This window comes from Capra hircus, chromosome 24, assembly GCF_001704415.2.
Source record: "Capra hircus breed San Clemente chromosome 24, ASM170441v1, whole genome shotgun sequence".
Classification (NCBI taxonomy): Eukaryota; Metazoa; Chordata; class Mammalia; order Artiodactyla; family Bovidae; genus Capra; species Capra hircus.
Window position 1 is genome coordinate 37,368,458 of NC_030831.1, and position 18,268 is coordinate 37,386,725.

Sequence of the window (18,268 nt, forward strand, 5' to 3'; positions counted from 1 at the left end):
TTAAAAATAAAGAACACTAAAAATGTAATCCATCTAGTCACAAATGGGAAATATTTGTGTGTTAGTTGACTCCTGTTTTTAATTATATCTTCCATCTTATCCTTGATAAGATATTCTTACAGAGTCTCTGTCACACATACATATTGGTAATTAAGATTTGGGACTTTAAAAAAAAAGTCTTGGTGGCCTGGCTGTGTGTATTTATCTTCATTAAAGTAAGATCTTTGTTGAGTAGGGGTTTTTTTACCTACTGTTAACTAAATAAAAATAATTCACACATACAGCCTAAAGAATTAAATAGGTTGATAAGGCTTATTTAAAAAAAAAAAAAAGAGTAGTTCTTCTGCCCTCTCCACCTCACCAACAATCCACTTCTCAGAACCACTTTCAGCTTTCTACTTGAATTTTTTGGTACCTGCTGCCATATATGTAAGTAACTTTTATGTTACTACTTCCTGATTCTTCAGTTTTAAGCTTTATCTCTTGACTTATGGCTAAGGAGGATGAGGACACACTCTTGTTGCCATTTATATTACAACTAAGCCTCCTTCCTGTTCGCACATTTTTTAGTAAAGTTATACTCTGGCTTGATCAGTATTTAGTGCTTGCTTTATTAAAATTATGTAAGTGCTAATTATTTTATTGCACAGCTGTTATACTTTTTTTATTTTGCCAAGTAGCTCTCTGCCAGTTGTCTTTTCAAGATGCTTGGTACATAGATAACTTGTCAGTTTCATATTCTTTAGACATCTCCCTTGGAACTTTGTGATGTGGTCTGTATGGATCAGCTCTTAAGCTTGTTACGTTTGTCCTTCTGTGGTCTTCTTTCCTGTTCATCCTGGGAATTTCCTCTGTCCTTTGTGTTGGGAAAATATATAAAAACAAAACCTACTGTCAGCCTAGAAAACTTCTTCACAAAGATAGAAGAGAAAGGGAACAATTTTATGATTGAATAAACAGTAAACCAGCATATGATCCTCATGACAATGATAAAGAGTTTGTAAAAACTGAAGGAAATCTTAACTCTGTTACATGGTAAAGTGAATATAACCTATCACATTCATGTTTTCAAGAAAAATTGCCAAGTATCTTGATGACTGGGTGTAGAGTTTGCAATTTGGGGTCAGTTAATTGCAGTTAGGGCTGTGTGCTTTCACTGTTGAGGACCGATGTCCAGTCCCTGGTCAGGGAACTAAGATCCTGCAAGTTGGGTGGTGTAGGCACCTCCCCTCACCACCGCCCCCCCCACCCTCACACCCCTCCCACCACCCCCGCCAAAAGAAAAAAGAACATTTGCAGCTTATTTGTAGATAATGGAGGAAATGTTAAAAAATAATATATTTTTTCCAGTGGTTTAACTTTACATTATGAAGAAATAACCAAAGGACCAAATTGTGTCATTCGAGGTGTTACAGCTAAGGGCCCTGTAAACTCTTGTCAAGGCAAGGTAAGCATTGTATGTACATGTTATAATGCATGTTTATTTCTTACATGGTACAAATGAAATTGGGCATTTAAAATTGAATAACCGAGTTTGGTGGCAAGATGACAGTAATGTCAGGTTCTTAGGAATTAATCAGCATCATGTCACCTGACATACGATTACCACTTTCATCTCTGAGGAAGACCTGTATATTTGCTACTGTTCTTTTTTAAATGGTTATGAGCTAAGTATTTTCAACTGTATTTTCATTCCAGTCTCTTCATAGTCAAAGCCATTTTCAACAGTTATCTAGTACTATGTTGCTTCTTTTCTCGCTTTTTCTGTTTTTCAATATTTTTCTTAGAATACGAACAAAAATATAAGAAACTTTAGCTTACTTTGTAAACATATTGAGTTTGGTATTTGGATAAAGGAAAAGGGAGGAATAAAGATAGGGATTGTAAAGGCAAACTGCAATAAGGTAATTTTTCAGTTAAGTGTATAGAGTAGCTAACAGATTACTGTGACTAATGTGAAGACTGTAGCTAATAACTTAAGTGATATGTTACTTTTTCCCCATTGTATCGTTACCTTCAATATATATTTTAAAATTTTCTCCTGCCAAAATAATGTTTAAAATAGAGCATGTAAGTTTACTGCATTAAAGCAAAGAGCAAGTTCTGTCCATCCTCCTGAATTAAGCTGTTTCTGGAGGAAGAACTTGAAATTCATGGAAATTTTGACTTTAGTAAATGTACTTAAAAAGATTTCTAGGTTTTAAAAACCTTTTTATTTTGAAATAATTATTTTTACAGAAGAGTTGTAGAGATGGTATAGAGAGTTCACATGTATTTCACCCAGCTTCCTCTGTTAAACATCTTACATAAACATTGCATATTTATCCAGTATTATCATTGATATAATACTTTAACAAAACTCTGGACTTTAACATTTCGCCAGTTTCTCCACTATATTTTTCTATTCTGGAATCTAATCTAGAACGTGACATTATATTTAGATATGTGTAGATTTGGAGTTTTTTCCATTTTACTACTTTCCAAATTTTTTATAATGCCCATACTAATTCTGGTAATTATTTAGAGGGTATGCCTTTTGAATTTGAAGATAGTATTGTCTGTAAAGAAGCAATATAAGTCAGTTTTTTCACCTGCATTTCTTTCATACATACATATGATAATTTTAGTCAATATAAATTTGCTGAGTGACTTTTTATAATGGTATGAAAATGAAAAGCAAAAAATAAATCAGAATTGAGGTGGTAAATTACTTGAGTATTTATTTAGGATTTGAATTTAATTAAAATAATTTTTTTTAACAGAATTTTAATCTGAAGGTTATTCTGCCGGGTTTAAAAGAAGACTCACAGATTTTAAAAATTAGATTACTCCCAGGTAATATTATTTTAAATATTCCTAATATTTACCTTTTAAATGATATTCTTATGATAAAGTATAATGATACTTATAAAGGTGAAGTGTTTTTTGGTTTGGTTATGGTATAAGTCTTGAAAATACATTTGAATGTCATGCATAACACTAACAGAAATAATCATTTGAAAAACAGGGTAACATTTAGGAAGACTTAAGTTCTAAAAATAATCCTGAAAGAATAATGTGAATATTGAAAACACATTGTGAAACTATTCTTAAGGCTGTACAATTAGGATTATATAAGAACGGGATCTGTCCTTTACTTTTTCTGATATAGCTAAATATTTCATATTTTAAGAGTTTCTTATGCTTTCATGTTGTTAATTTGAGTAATGATTTATCAACCTAAAAACTGATTTTAATGAAATTTTTAATGAAAAAGAAACATATTAACTATTTCCTTTTACAGATTCATGTAGTTTGAGCTTTCCCTCAAACATGAATTGATAAAGAAGTAAAGATTGGCCCATTGGTAGAAGTACAAAAAAAAATTGTTTTGTATTAATACTTACGATGCTTTTATTTTGAAAGGTTAGCTAAAACATATGGATTATTCAGATCTCAGGGGAAGTTCTTATTAACCAGATAGTGCTGCCAATGATTTTTAGAAGTTGAGAGTGATGATTGTGAGGTGGAAAGTGGGACTGTGTAGTCAGAGTGGTCAGTGACTCAAGTCTGCCCCTTGTGGCCATGTGACCTGGACAGAATACTTACTCTTTCTGGATCCCAACTTCCTCAGGCATAAAACGGGGATGATACTAATAGTACCTTCTTGGTCAAGGTCATAGTAAGGATTCTGAGAATAGAGTTGGCATATTGTTAAAACACAAATATTAACTGATATAACTTGTTCTTTGTAAACTTATGTTCCCAGTATTTAGTATGAAGTGTTTTTTAAAATATCAGTGTTTATAGGGCACATTAGGTCATGCTGCTATTGAAGTGTAAAACCTCTTTATTAGTTTAGAGGAAAATTATGGTGCAGCTTGCTTAGGATATCAAAGGGTTGTGGGCAGTCTTACAAGTAAATTATCTGGTTATGTCATTACATGAACTGATCCTTTGAGCAAAATTATGTAATAGAGGTATGTAGTGTGCCTGAGAAATCGGTTGTTGTGTAAAAGATAGAAAATTTTAAAAGTAGTTTAATAAACTTTTACCTTTTTTCTTGAATACTGTTTTCCAGGATCTTTTTAGTATTTTACACATTTGAGTGATTTCTAGCATGAGTTACCACATGTCTTAGCTTGTCCATAAAACCGAGTCTAGACCTCAAACATTTTAATACAACTGGGAATCTGTGCATTTGAGGGTTGTGTGTAGAATCTATTCTAGGGGGTAGAAATCTTTAAACATGGATATTTCTTCTTTCTCTCTCAGCATTATTTAAAAGATACTAAAACTTAAAATGTTAAAAGCTGTTTCTTTTGCTATTTTAACATTTCCGTTTTAGAAACCTGAATCTCATTTTCATTATATAATTTTCTGGTAGGTCCTCCTCGTCGATTGAAAGTGAAACCTGATTCTGAAATTTTAGTTATAGAAAATGGAACAGCTTTCCCATTTCAGGTAGAAGTTTTGGATGAATCAGACAATATAACAGCACAACCAAAGTTGATTGTTCATTGTAAGGTAAGCTGTTGTAAGATAAGAATGTGTAGATTTTGAGTGCCATTGTAGTAACTGGAAATCACTATCTTTTGGCTCCTTTTATAGTAAGCCTTATATAGTATCGAGACTGTGTAATGATTATTCCATGCAGAAATTTGTGGGCTATCTCATTGCCAGTAATTTTCAACATCTCTAATCCAGTAATGACACCAAGTATGCCAAGTATTGAACTACAGATTCCTCCTCACTGCTTTTTCCATCCTCCTCATTTCAGATGAAGTATTCAGTTATGAGTAGAATGATACAATTATCCTTTAGGATTAAGGATGGATGGGCAAGTGAATATGAGTAAAAGAGCTCAAGAAGGAAAGGAAAACCCGAATAGGTAGAGTAAAAGAAAGAATGAGGTTAAGGAAGTTGATTTTTCTTCCAAAATCAGTATATTTTACCTAGAATTGTAGAAACTTACTCTTTTCATTCAGAAATTGTCTAGGATATTAGTGAATTATACTTACAGTTTTCTAATTTATAGTCAGAAATAGCAGCTATACTGTATTATTTGAAAATTTAAGTTATTGAGTAACCAGTTGCATTTGATTGGGATCTTAAATTATTTTGTATGCTTCCAATAGTTTTCAGGTGCTCCAAACCTTCCAATCTATGTTGTGGATTGCAGTAGTTCTGGAACCAGTATTTTATCAGGACCAGCAATTCAAGTTCAGAATATTAAAAAAGACCAGACACTTAAAGCAAAAATTGAAATACCTGTAAGTTGTTATTGTTTTTCATTGGTATTATATTGAATTTTTATTCAAATACTCTTTAATAGCTTTATAAATTTCATGTAAAGTTGTTTGACTTTTTAAAATGAGATATTTGTGATTCTAGCGAGAGGGAAGAAAAGGCAAAAATGAAATGGTATAGTAAATAACACTTTGTATCAGATATTAGAAATTTCTTACTCAAACCTTTTATAATATCTATAGCTATTATTGATTATATGTTCCTAAAATTATTTTTTTCCTATTATTAGAGTGTAACAATTATCCGTTTTATTTTATTCATTTGTTTCTTATAGTTTACACCTATTTCTTAGAAAGTTTAATAAATGTCTCTGTTGAACCACCACTGAAGGATATATGAACATTTAATATGTATGTATAATTTAAAATAAATACATGGTTTTTCTTAGTGTTATCCTATAAAGAGAGTGCTGTGTTGATGTGCCAGGAGGACCCTTGTTCTTGGGCGTTCATCATGGCTGAAGGTGAGGCCAGCCTAGAGGAGGGCAGGCAGGTGATAGAAACATCTGCTTTCCTAAGATTGCTAAATGAAACAGCAGATACTTACACAAGTGAAATACCTGTACATGATTTCTGCATGATTGATGTGGTGGTAGATGGCGAATTACCCAATCAGTTGATTAACCAGTGTTTTTCCAAATAAGTACACATCAGCTAACATATACTGAGCCTCAAAAGGGTAAAACTTTCATTTTTTAAAATTAGAATGAGATGATTTAACTTTAATTCTTTTCTTTTGAAGCTAGTTCTGTTTGATAATCTTAAAACATTTGTTATGCATTTCCTTTTTTTTTTTAGTAATGTGAGCAATGTGTTTTTGAGTATGTTGTCTTGCAAAAGATCAAGACAATTCAGGAAGAAAAGATCTGTTGTTAAGGAGAAAGCTGGGCTTGAAAGCAAGGGAACATTTATATACAATTATATAAATATTGCAGAGCAGCAGCAGGCTGAAAACCAAGAGTCTAAGACAGTTAAAACAAAGACCACAGTATACCTATAATATGCAGTTTAAAAATGTTATCACAAAACAGTAACTCTTAATTTTGAGTCAGGCAAATAAGATGTGCTTATGATAGCAGCAGGTGGGTTATTTGCCTGATAACTCTGTGAGGTAGTAATTTTGACTGTGTCATTATTTGTGTGAATGGGCTTTGATAGAATGACCTCAAGTAGATGAGGAAGGAGACATTAGCGAAGCAGGATTGTAAAGGTATTTTAGGTTTAGACTTGAATTTTTTGTATTCTAGAATGCACCATACCTGAATTCTGAGATGATTGTGTAGTGTTTTAATTTCGTGTGCCTAACAAACTGCTCAGCCTTGGCACCTAGAGTCCTTATCTAGCTACAAGCAACTCTGTCCACTTACCCCAATAAAAAATGAATTAAAGAACCTCTAGAAGCTCCTTAAGTAATATATTTTATGGCAGTTATTTGTCTCTGATTTTGTAGAACTTTCTTAATTTATTACACCTTTGTTCTTATTAATAAATGCTGACATTAAATCTGTGTCACATGATTAAACTTGCAGAAGTTTGCAACATTTTTAAGCAGATTTGCCAAGAGGACTGTTCTTTTAAGTCCAAATATGCTAGTTTTAGGAGAAAGAAATGGCAACCCACTCCAGTGTTCTTGCTTGGAGAATCCCAGGGACGGGGGAGCCTGGTGGGCTGCCGTCTATGGGGTCGCACAGAGTTGGACACGACTGAAGCGACGTAGCAGCAGCAGCAGCAGCATGCTAGTTTTAGGTTTTGACAGTGTGACCACTTTCATTATTTATAACTTGATGGTATAAAATATGGACTTGCTAATAGTACAGTGTCCTTTTAATGAGAGAACCTATAATTGTTAACAATATGTAAGATTAGCTCTCGCAATATTGGGAATAAATTCCTAAGTAATATGAAAGATTCACCATAAAAGCCAAAAATGATGTTTTCAGTACAGATGTTTTTATTCAGTATGTTATTTGTGTTTTTCTCTCTTCCCAGAGTTGTAAAGATGTAGCACCAGTGGAGAAGACTATTAAGTTGCTCCCCAGTAGCCACGTTGCCAGATTACAGATATTCAGTGTGGAAGGACAGAAGGCCATCCAGATCAAACATCAGGATGAGGTTAACTGGATAGCAGGAGATGTAATGCATAATCTTATTTTTCAAATGTATGATGAAGGAGAAAGAGAAATCCATATAACATCAGCTTTGGCAGAGAAAATTAAAGTAGGTATCTCAAATAGATCATTTGCAAGAATTTTGTACATTTTTTGCTTGGAAGACTGAACAAGTTATAAAGGCTGTCCTCTAAGAAGACACTCATCCCAGCAAAACAGCATTGTTATTTAAAATCCCAGGCTAAATAAAGTGTTTTTTTTAACATGCACTAGATTGGAATGTTGAATGTGTCAAATCTGTGCTTAGAGAAATGATTTTAACACCTAAACAGAAATCCAGTCCTGATGAACTGTATTTCTGTTCACAATTAAGATCTCCACTTGACCAGAGCAGTATTTTTGTAGCTCTTCTGAAGGCACTAAAGAAAAGGTCTGTTAAAGGCAAACGCTAGAAGAGTATTGTGAACCACAAACCAGACCGCTGATTTGACCATTTGAAATTGGTATAGCAGTCTCTAAAATTGTTACCTGTACACAGTGGTTTTGTCAGTTCTCACTAGCTTCAGATGGTCCTCAAACCTGCCATCCAAATGTAGTGTTTGTACCTTGAAAGGGTGAATCTGTATGCTTAAACTTGAACAGCTCGCCTAACAGAACCCAATTAAAATGATGGTGTTTTTTTTTTTTTCCACCATGCTGCACAGCTTGTGGGATCTTAGGTCCTCAACCAGAAATTGAACCCAGGCTCTAGACAGTGAAAGTGCAGAGTCATGACCACTGTACCACCAGAGAATTCTCCTCTTTTTGCAGTATTAAATTCGGTAGCCATCCTGAGTCTCCAAGATATAGGATCTGATATCTTGTAAGAATTGTTTACCAGGGTTCAGCTGACATGATTTTTAAAATCATATTTGGAATAGCCCTTGCGCCAGCCAGTTTTATTTTCCCCCTCCATAAGAGAAGGGAGGATTGTGAGAGAAATAGTCCTTATCCTGCTTGGAAGGGAGGCAAGCCATTTTTCTCTCTCAGCAGATCTGAAGGCAAATGGTTTAAAAGTGGTACTAGCAACCTGGCTTCTGAACTGATACCTTGCTTTCTCATAATAATGTCTCCACAGTTTAGTTTCTTACTAGGATTAAGAATAAACATTGACTTGAGAGCCTCTTTCTATATATAACCTTCTTTTTGCCATTCTCTAAGCTCATGGCCTGCTTTTGACACATTTTCCTCAATTCTAGTCATATATTTCTTGGGTTCCAGATATTTTAAAACATGTACCTTTATTGACTATAAAGGATATGTATACTTTTATTATATGTATACACTTAAAGTGACAGTGTAGTCTTTAGAGAATTATCTGTTACCGAGGAAAGTCAACCCAAACTGATACAGAAATCCTCTGAGCAGACATAGGAATTCTCTGAGCAGAGAGCACAGCTAGGGTGAGGGAAGACAGCCATTTTGTGCAACTCCTGCTTGCTGCTTCCACTATTTAAAAAAAGAAAAAAGATATAAAGAATAAACAATGGTTTACAAAGATAACAAGGTAACTAAGAAAGTTAGAACGGTGTAAACTAGGATCACAATATTAGAATATCAGTGATTTAACAATCACAGCTATAAAGGCTAAAAGCATAAAGTTGAGCTAAAAGTCTTAAATAGAAAGGATTGGAAGTTTAAAAGTAAAATGGAGTGGAGTAGTCAACTTAAAAATGGATCAAATAACAAAATACGGAGTTTAAGAGATGTAAAGTTAAAATTAGAGCTAAAAACATTTGGGAGTGGATTAAGATAAAGATGTGGCCAGGATGGTAATTATATAGTGAATTTAACGTTTCTCAACCTTACTGAATAGGGTCCAACTTATATCTCATTTAAAACCCGTAACAGTCAGATTTTTTTCGAAAAAACAAAAACAATTGACTGTAACTTCTCAGAATTGATCACATGATTTGATTCCCATGGTTTTTTTAAACTATAATGACCAGAGTAATAATCTTGTGGCGAAGTGCTAAAGGAATGACTTAGGAATATTTATTTCATTGCATTGAAAGATGTGGCAGTATTAACAGGGAAGACAATGAAGAAGATAACTTTTTTCTGTTGGTAATATATGAACCACCATCATTTATGGTCATAAAGGGCCTGCCTTTTTCCTTAGAGTTGGGGAGGATGAGTTGGTAAGATAACTGGCAGTAGGAAGACATTGGAGTAAGCTTTATATGATTCTTAAGTATATAATTTCCCTTCTAGGTTAATTGGACTCCTGAGATTAACAAAGAGCACTTGCTGCAGGGTCTGCTTCCTGATGTGCAGGTGCCGACATCTGTGAAAGATATGCGCTATTGCCAGGTGTCGTTCCAAGACGACCATGTGTCTTTGGAAAGTGCATTTACAGTAAGGTGTGTGGGCATATGACATTTCGAGATATTCAGCATATGACAAAGATGCTTTTCACCAAAGCATACATATCAAAGTCATTTATTAATGTAGAAATTTCCACAACTTCTTGGAAACAGGTTGTCTTTGGAATAAAGCTTCACTGATGATAGTGATTCATTCTTATTAATAGCACTCTCAGCCTCTACTCAACTTGCCCCTTTAGTATCTGCCAGAACTAGAACTTTGGTTAAAGGAATGTCCCCCTAGGACAAGCAACAGTGAAAGCTCCTAGAAAATGGCAAACACGTGAGAAACACAAAAGATGCAGTGTGATCAGTCAGTGTGTTGCTCAGAAGGAATTCTTTCATTAGTTAGTGGCGACTTTCAAAGCTGAGTCCACCTGATAGAAAAGAGGGAACTTTAAGTAAATATATAGAATACCTGTCCTTCACTCTGGCTTATCAGTTCCTTGGCTGCCTCTTTTTTATTAACCTTTTCTACTTTAATTCTGTACACATTTCCATACTATTCCAACACTTAGAATAGCTCCATGTCTGAGATAAAATGATCAGATGTACCACTCTTCAGTCAGAGACAGATCTCTTGATGAGTAATTCTTACCAACCCATCTGCTTTTTTTTTTTTTTCAGTGCTCTCATGTCATAATTTCCTTTTAATCCAGGATAGGTAACTGTGATCTAGCATGCATTTATTTTTTTGGTCAGTATTCTCTACTGTCTTTGCAAGCTGTCTTTTCTCTACTTCCCTTTGGGTTAATAGTGATATAGTTTTTAAGTTTAAGAAAATGAACATTACATATGTGACTCCTTAGCACGTTGAAACTTTTTTCTACAGTAATAGTGTAATTAAGGCCTTTAATTTGTTAATCAATTTCAGACCACTTCCAGATGAACCTAAACATCTAAAATGTGAATTAAAAGGAGGAAAAACGGTACAGATGGGTCAAGAGCTTCAAGGAGAAATAGGTTAGTATGACCTACTTTCTTTCTTTAAAATGCTTCCTTACGTTCATGTTTTGGCATACATAATCTGAAAGGAAAACTTTGGATTTATATATGGTTAATGGTTTAAAATCCACTGTTGAAAAGGTTGAAGCATTTTCCCTATCTTTGCCTATGCTGATCTAACTGTGAAAACAGTTAATTGAAAAGAATGTTGACTTTTGTTAGAAAAGAATGTTGACTTTTGTTAGAAAAGAATGTTGACTTTTGTTAGAAAAGAATGTTGACTTTTGTTAGTGTAAAATAAATATGTGAATGTGATTCATATCCTATATTTTTCTTATATCCAGATTACTACATGACACTAAATTGTTTCCTTCAAATATTCATGGTAAAACATGTGACATCAACATCATGTTAAATTAAGATCCTGTAAAATTAAACTTTCTCTCCCTTTTTAGTTATAACTGTTACGGATCAGTATGGGAATCAGATTCAAGCATTTTCACCAAGTTCTCTGTCTGCATTGGGAATTGCTGGGATTGGACTTGATAGCTCACATTTGAAAACTGCTTTTCAGGTATGACTGTTTCCTGTTAATAGTTGACTGTTCCATTCAAATTATATATAACAGAAAGTTTGGTAAAAAACAGAAATGAGAGATTTGATTGCAGTATTTACAATGAAAAATTGTAAAAGGCATTGAAGTAATTTTTATTATGAACATTTAAACATACATAAAAATTTTGAACATACACAAAAATAGCATAAGTAGTGTAAGTAATTCCCATGGTCCTACCAGTCAGCTTCAGCATTCATCACTTCCCCCTTACCTGTCACTTTGAAGCAAATTCTATACATCATACCATTTCATCCCTAAGTATTTTGACATGTGTACAAAGGTCATTTCTCATGTAGCTATTTGAGTAAAATTTCTTGGTACTCAGTCCCTGCATTAAATAGGATACCTGGGAGAACACTAGTTGTAAAAGTGTGCAGCTGTACAGTTAATTGAGATTAGCTTGAAAAATAAGAATCCTGGTGAAATTATTTCTGCAAGCAAGGAAACAAAAGTATTCTTGGAGAGATTAAAGATGGTTTTTGAGAAAAGATGTTGGAATTGAGCCTTCAAGGAACTTGCCAGCCTAAAGCAGGTCAGAAAGAAGGAATTCTAAGGCTCGCGTAAAGTTGAATCAGTGTAGGGCATTTAGTGGTTTTTAAACCTCTTCTTCCTTTTGGATCCTCCATTATCCCTTTTACCCAACAGAATAATCATGGGAGTCTCATCGTTGCCCTTCCTAACTGGAGTTTTTGTTTCCACTAACCTACTAGGCTGTTATTTTCTAGTTTTCAGAACGCCTTTTCTACAATATCTTAGCACTGCTGAGGAACTTCTAATGATGTTTTGTTTACTGTAAAGATAAGGTTTGATCTATGACTTTCAGATGCTTTCTTGTCTAGCTTCACCCTCTGTGTAGATGAAGGCAGAAAGTAAGCACTGTTGTATACGAACAGTCTCTTCTTCCTGTCATTTTATGCATAGACACCCATCCTCTTTCAGCTAATTGTTCCTAAATTATAACCTGTTTTCCTACATCTTGTTTTCCCTGTGTTAGATTCCCATCAGCATATAAACATACTCTCATACTCTCTCTCCTCTCACCTCACAGCTTCCTTTGGCCCTGAAACATGTCCATCTAGTACTGCCCTCTTTTTCTCCTGTTTATAGTACAGCTCCTTATGTATACTGTCTGTTTTTATATTCTTCAGTCTCATTCCCAGGCAGGCATCTTGGGTTTTTCTGCCACCTGACCAAATCTAGTGTCATTTTTCAGTTCCCATCTTATGCCGCCTGTCAGCATTTTATGCTGTGCAGTTAGAGTCTGTCTGCTTAGGGTGCCTAAGTAGTATTCTGCTGCAGCACACCTGTCTCCTTCCATGGCTCATTCTCCAGTCCAGTTGACTTTCTACTGTCATTTTACAACTGATAGGTACTATCTTGACTCACGGAGAAGGCAATGGCACCCCACTCCAGTACTCTTGCCTGGAAAATCCCATGGATGGAGAAGCCTGGAAGGGTGCAGTCCATGGTGTCGCTGAGGGTCGCACACGACTGAGCGACTTCACTTTCACTTTTCACTTTCATGCATTGGGGAAGGAAATGGCAACCCACTCCAGTGTTCTTGCCTGGAGAATCCCAGGGACGGGGGAGCCTGGTGGGCTGCCATCTGTGGGGTCACACAGAGTTGGACACAACTGAAGTGACTTAGCAGCAGCAGCATCTTGACTCACTTTCATAGAAGCAATAGAAGTCTACCCCTAGTCTCTGCATAAAAAAAGAACCTTCCAGTTTTTTTTCGTTTTCAAATAACACTGTTTTTAAAGTCTTTTTAAAATATTGATTTTAATGTGCCATTGTTTCTTAAGATTATTTCCACATCTTCATAAAATGTACTGCTCTTCTGAAGCACATTCCCTTGGTAATCTCAACATGTAGGTAAAAAATGTGGCAAACGGAAGGAGCTTGTTGGGCAGGCACATATGTGGCTATTTGGGGAACAGAAAGGAGACACGGCAAGTGTAAAGAAGAGGGAAATTAGGAAAAGATAAGGAAAAAGGACATAGGTTGAACCTTTTAGATCTCTCCCTCACAAAAGAGAGTTTCAGTTTCTTGTCTCAGGAAATAAAATTCAGGGCACGCCAATATTGGCATATGTGTGTTACTTGCTGTCGTTTTACCAGAAACATCTGTATGCACATAGGTAGTGACAGCATTTTCTTTCTTTTTTCTGAAAACTAAACATGATCTTCCTGGTGTTTTTTTCAATGTGCTTTTCCTCACTAGGAAAATACACAAAGTATAAGTGTGAGAGGCGTCAGATTTATTCCAGGTCCCCCTGGAAATAAGGATCTTTGCTTTACTTGGCGTGAATTTTCTGACTTTATTCGAGTGCAGCTAGTTTCTGGGCCACCAGCTAAACTTCTCCTCGTAGACTGGCCAGAGTTAAAGGAGGTAAGTACCTTGCTGCCTTGATTGAAAGAATTTAATATCAATATTTTGACCTACTAACTGCTTCAGAGTGTTAGTAGATCAAAAGTTATATTTTGTTATTGAAGTAGTAACAATAACAAAAGGACAAAGTAATATGAATTTTAATACTTTATTATTCCTCACTGTGTCCTCATTTGTTAAAAAAAAATAGTGAAACTTTAAATTCTGAGTTTTATTAAAGAAATTAAAAATATGTATTAAAATAAAAATAGATAATGAACCCCCAGTTTCAACAGTTACTGATTTTCACCAATTATATTTCGTTGTTCTCTCTGACTGGCTTATTAAAAAAATGTTTTTGCTGGAATTTTTAAATGCATGCCAGATACTAAGTCATTCATTATACTCTTAAAAACATCAGTTTGCTTCCCTGTGCATACCGTTACACATATCTTAAATACTAATTTGCAAATCTCTGTCAAATCTGTTACCTTTCAATTTTCATTAAATTTTTAGAATTCTGATTTTAAAATGTTCACATTCTGGTGTTCAGTTATGGTTTGGCAGAGCCTTATCTGTTGGTATGAAGGGTTATTTTTTCTAATGGAAAATCATCTCATATGACCATGGTAGTAGATGAAATTATCTCACAAAGGAACTGATCATCTGAGAAAAACTTACATATCTCTGCTCTAGTCCTTTTTTGATTTGTAAATTTAAAAAATATGACAGTGCTTTAAAAACAATTTTTTCCTTAACACTTGTTGACTGAAGAGTTGTATTGCAAAGCCAGTGCACTTATTTTTATATAAAAGCATATTTACTGCATAAATCAGTGCCTTCTTAGAAACCTAATGATGTCAGTAAAGAATTTGTTGACTGACAATATCATGGAATAATTGGGTACCTTTGAGGTGGAAAAAAATCTTTACATGTTCATATTTTTAAATGATTTTTTAGGAGGGGAATATAAAAATTAATGACGGCTTGTTAACTCAAAAACTTATTATAGGATTTATTTGCAGATACCACTGAAATCCAAAAGCTTTAAAAATAAAACCTAAAATCAATTCTCTGTTAAGAGATATGTTGTATATGGGTAAGGCTGAAAATGTAATCATTGAATATGTGGTTTTCCTAGAATTTTCGAGTTTAATTTTTGACCAACCTCCCTCGTCCACACACAGGATCTTAAATAGAAAGGGGAACTAATTTAACACCTAAGCATGATAAATAGAAAAATTATATAAATATACATATATTTTCTCAGCTAATCTTCAACAACATTATGATGTGTTGTCCTTCCTTATAAATGAAGAAACAAATTCCTTCCTTATAAATGAAACAAATTAAGTGGCAAATCATGAACATTTGATTTTGGTTATTTCCTTTCTTCACTACTACCCAGAAGAATTTTCAGCCAACAGCTTGGGCTGTAAGTTGTTTACTGAAAGATATTCTTTACCAGGTAGTTGATGTTTGATAGATGGACAATTATGTAACTATAAATAAAGGCCCTGATGTGTTTACATTTGGAAACATCAGCACTTTTTGTGTTATTCAGGCTTTTTATAAACTTTAGCACATAGAATATAGTCTATCCATGAAAATTTTTTTGGTAGTCAAGCATAAACCAGCTTCAAGGGTATCTTTTTTTAAAAAGTTCCTAACACATTATTGATGTTTCTCCTACTTTTTAGCAACCTCCTAACATAATTGGAGGGATGGAGGAAGCAGAGGGAACATTACTAGTAGGAGAGAGGTGATAATCACTTTCCTTTTTTGCTAGTTATGTCTTTGCTATCTTCTGTTTTCTTTAAATTTTAACATCTGGTACAGAGGATTGGACTTTAACAGGTTTCTTGCTTGACAGTGATTTTTCTTTGATATACCTAGGTCAGCATACAGATTCTCACAGTTACACCGGCCTTATTTGGATTAAGGGAAAAGCAAGAATCATTTTAAGTCTACACTGTTTTGTTTAAGTTTATCCATGACTAGCCCTATTTGACTAGGAGCTGGAAAGCTGTGCATACTGCTTCATGTAGACTTGACAGAGTGCCACCAGTTGATGGAGGGTTAGACTGTAGATTGACCAGTGCTAAATATGAGAGCCTAAGATAAGCTTCTGTTTCCACTGAAGTCCTGCAACATGTAATTTTCAGAATTCTTGACTGGCTCTGGAAGCCAGTAATGTCAAATATATTTTCCCTTTTATCAAATGTTTAATCATTTCTATAAGAAGAGTTTTATTAGTAACAGTATAATTGACTTTCAGAAGTTTATTTTAATTGATAGAAGGAGCTATTTGTGAGTAAAACAGATAAATTCAGTGATTGTTTCACTGAAATAGTAATCATATTGTTCAGCATGTTTTAGTGTTTCTTAAAAGGTTTGTATCTGTTTTAGTCCATTCCAGTGATTAATGGAAGAGAATTGCAGAATCCTCTCATTGTTCAACTTTGTGATCAGTGGGATAATCCAGCACCTGTGCCACAGGTTAAAATAAGTCTTGTAAAAGCTAACAATTTAAAGGTAAGTTTTAAACATCCTTAAATAATTCTCACTTAAAATTTTGGTTTTCATTATCAGGATCATCATGTCTTTAGCTGTTACCTTTCTTTAAAAAAAAAAATAATAGTCTTATATAATCTTCACTATTGCTTAGTTTTGTTTTTGTTATTCAGTCACTAAGTTGTGTCCGACGCTTTGTGATCCCATGGACTGTAGCATGCCAGGCTTCCCTTACCCTCACTCTCTCCTGGAGTTTGCCCAAGTTCATTGCTTATTTTGTCAGTCTAACATTTTAATAGTTATTTTGAGGAAGTACAGTTTATATCTTGCAAACAGTGTAACAAGACATAGCAGTCTCTAGTTATGATTGTTTATTACACAATATTAATAATATCTGAATTTCAGATTAGGTTTAGGTAATGCTGACAAGGTGGAAGAAATTAGATACAATGACCTGCAGTCTGGGTTATGAAACAGGCATTACTGGGGAAACTTAAAAGCTCTAAGGGTGAAGCAAGAGAGTCATATGAGTAGCTGTGCTTTGCCTGCCTTTTGGAGAGCTACCTGGGCAGAGCTGTTGGACCTCTACTGAGACCTAGTCTAGGGAAATCAGCAAGCATGAACATGGCCTTATAATGTTTGGGTGCAAACATAGTGCTTGGATACCAGGAAATCCAGGATTAGGTTCAGTTCAGTCACTCAGTCGTGTCCGACTCTTTGCAACCCCATGAACCATAGCACGCCAGGTCTCCCTGTCCATCACCAACTCCCGGAGTCCACCCAAATCCATGTCCATTGAGTCGGTGATGCCATCCAACCATCTCATCCTCTGTCGTCCCCTTATCCTGCCCTCAATCTTTCCCAGCATCAGAGTCTTTTCCAATGAGTCAGCTCTTTGCATCAGATGGCCAAAGTATTGGAGTTTGAACTTCAACATCAGTCCTTCCAGCAAACACCCAGGACTGATCTACTTTAGGATGGACTGGTTGGATCTCCTTGCAGTCCAAGGGACTCTCAAGAGTTTTCTCCAACACCACAGTTCAAAAGCATCAATTCTTTGGCACTCAGCTTTCTTCACAGTCCAACTCTCACACCCATACATGACCACTGGAAAAACCATAGCCTTGACTAGGCAGACCTTTGTTGACGAAGTAATGTCTCTGTTTTTGAATATGCTATCTAGGTTGGTCATAACTTTCCTTCCAAGGAGTAAGCATCTTTTAATTTCATGACTACAGTCACCATCTGCAGTGATTTTGGAGCCCAGAAAAATAAACTCAGCCACTGTTTCCACTGTTTCCCCATCTATTTGCCATGAGGTGATGGGACCAGATGCCATGATCTTAGTTTTCTGAATATTGAGCTTTAAGCCAACTTTTTCACTCTCCTCTTTCACTTTCATCAAGAGGCTTTTTAGTTCCTCTTCACTTTATGCCATAAGGGTGGTGTCATCTGCATATCTGAGGTTATTGAGATTTCTCCTGGCAATCTTGATTCCAGCTTGTGCTTCCTCCAACCCAGCTTTTCTAATGTTGTACTCTGCATATAAGTTAAATAAGCAGGGTGACAATATACAGTCTTGAACTACTCCTTTTCCTGTTTGGAACCAGTCTGTTGTTCCATGTCCAGTTCTAACTGTTGCTTCCTCACCTGCATATAGGTTTCTCAAGAAGCAGGTCAGATAGTCTGGTATTTCCATCTTTCTCAGAATTTTCCACAGCTTATTGTGATCCACACAGTCAAAAGCTTTGGTATAGTCAATAAAGCAGAAATAGATGTTTTTCTGGAACTGTCTTGCTTCAGTGATCCAGCAGATATTGGCAATTTGCTCTCTGGTTCCTCTGCCTTTTCTAAAACCAGCTTGAACATTTGGAAGTTCACGGTTCTTGTATTTCTAAAGCCTGGCTTGGAGAATTTCGAGTGTTTACCTTACTAGCGTGTGAGATGAGTGCAATTGTGCAGTAGTTTGAGTCTTCTTTGGCATTGCCTTTCTTTGGGATTGGAATGAAAACTGTCTTTTTC

At 35.1% G+C, this 18,268-nt stretch overlaps 1 protein-coding gene across 2 annotated transcripts in view; it reads left to right on the forward strand.

Moving 5' to 3' along the window:
• SMCHD1 (structural maintenance of chromosomes flexible hinge domain containing 1) overlaps nucleotides 1-18,268 on the forward strand; it is a 123,947-nt gene that overhangs the window by 59,165 nt on the left and 46,514 nt on the right. For both annotated transcript variants that reach the window (XM_013974279.2, XM_018039573.1), the window contains 10 exons: nucleotides 1,351-1,447; nucleotides 2,763-2,835; nucleotides 4,367-4,506; nucleotides 5,118-5,252; nucleotides 7,278-7,505; nucleotides 9,650-9,798; nucleotides 10,676-10,764; nucleotides 11,202-11,320; nucleotides 13,586-13,753; nucleotides 16,142-16,267. In XM_013974279.2, coding sequence (XP_013829733.1) covers nucleotides 1,351-1,447; nucleotides 2,763-2,835; nucleotides 4,367-4,506; nucleotides 5,118-5,252; nucleotides 7,278-7,505; nucleotides 9,650-9,798; nucleotides 10,676-10,764; nucleotides 11,202-11,320; nucleotides 13,586-13,753; nucleotides 16,142-16,267 — 1,324 coding nt within the window. The remainder of the gene's footprint in view (nucleotides 1-1,350; nucleotides 1,448-2,762; nucleotides 2,836-4,366; nucleotides 4,507-5,117; nucleotides 5,253-7,277; nucleotides 7,506-9,649; nucleotides 9,799-10,675; nucleotides 10,765-11,201; nucleotides 11,321-13,585; nucleotides 13,754-16,141; nucleotides 16,268-18,268) is intronic.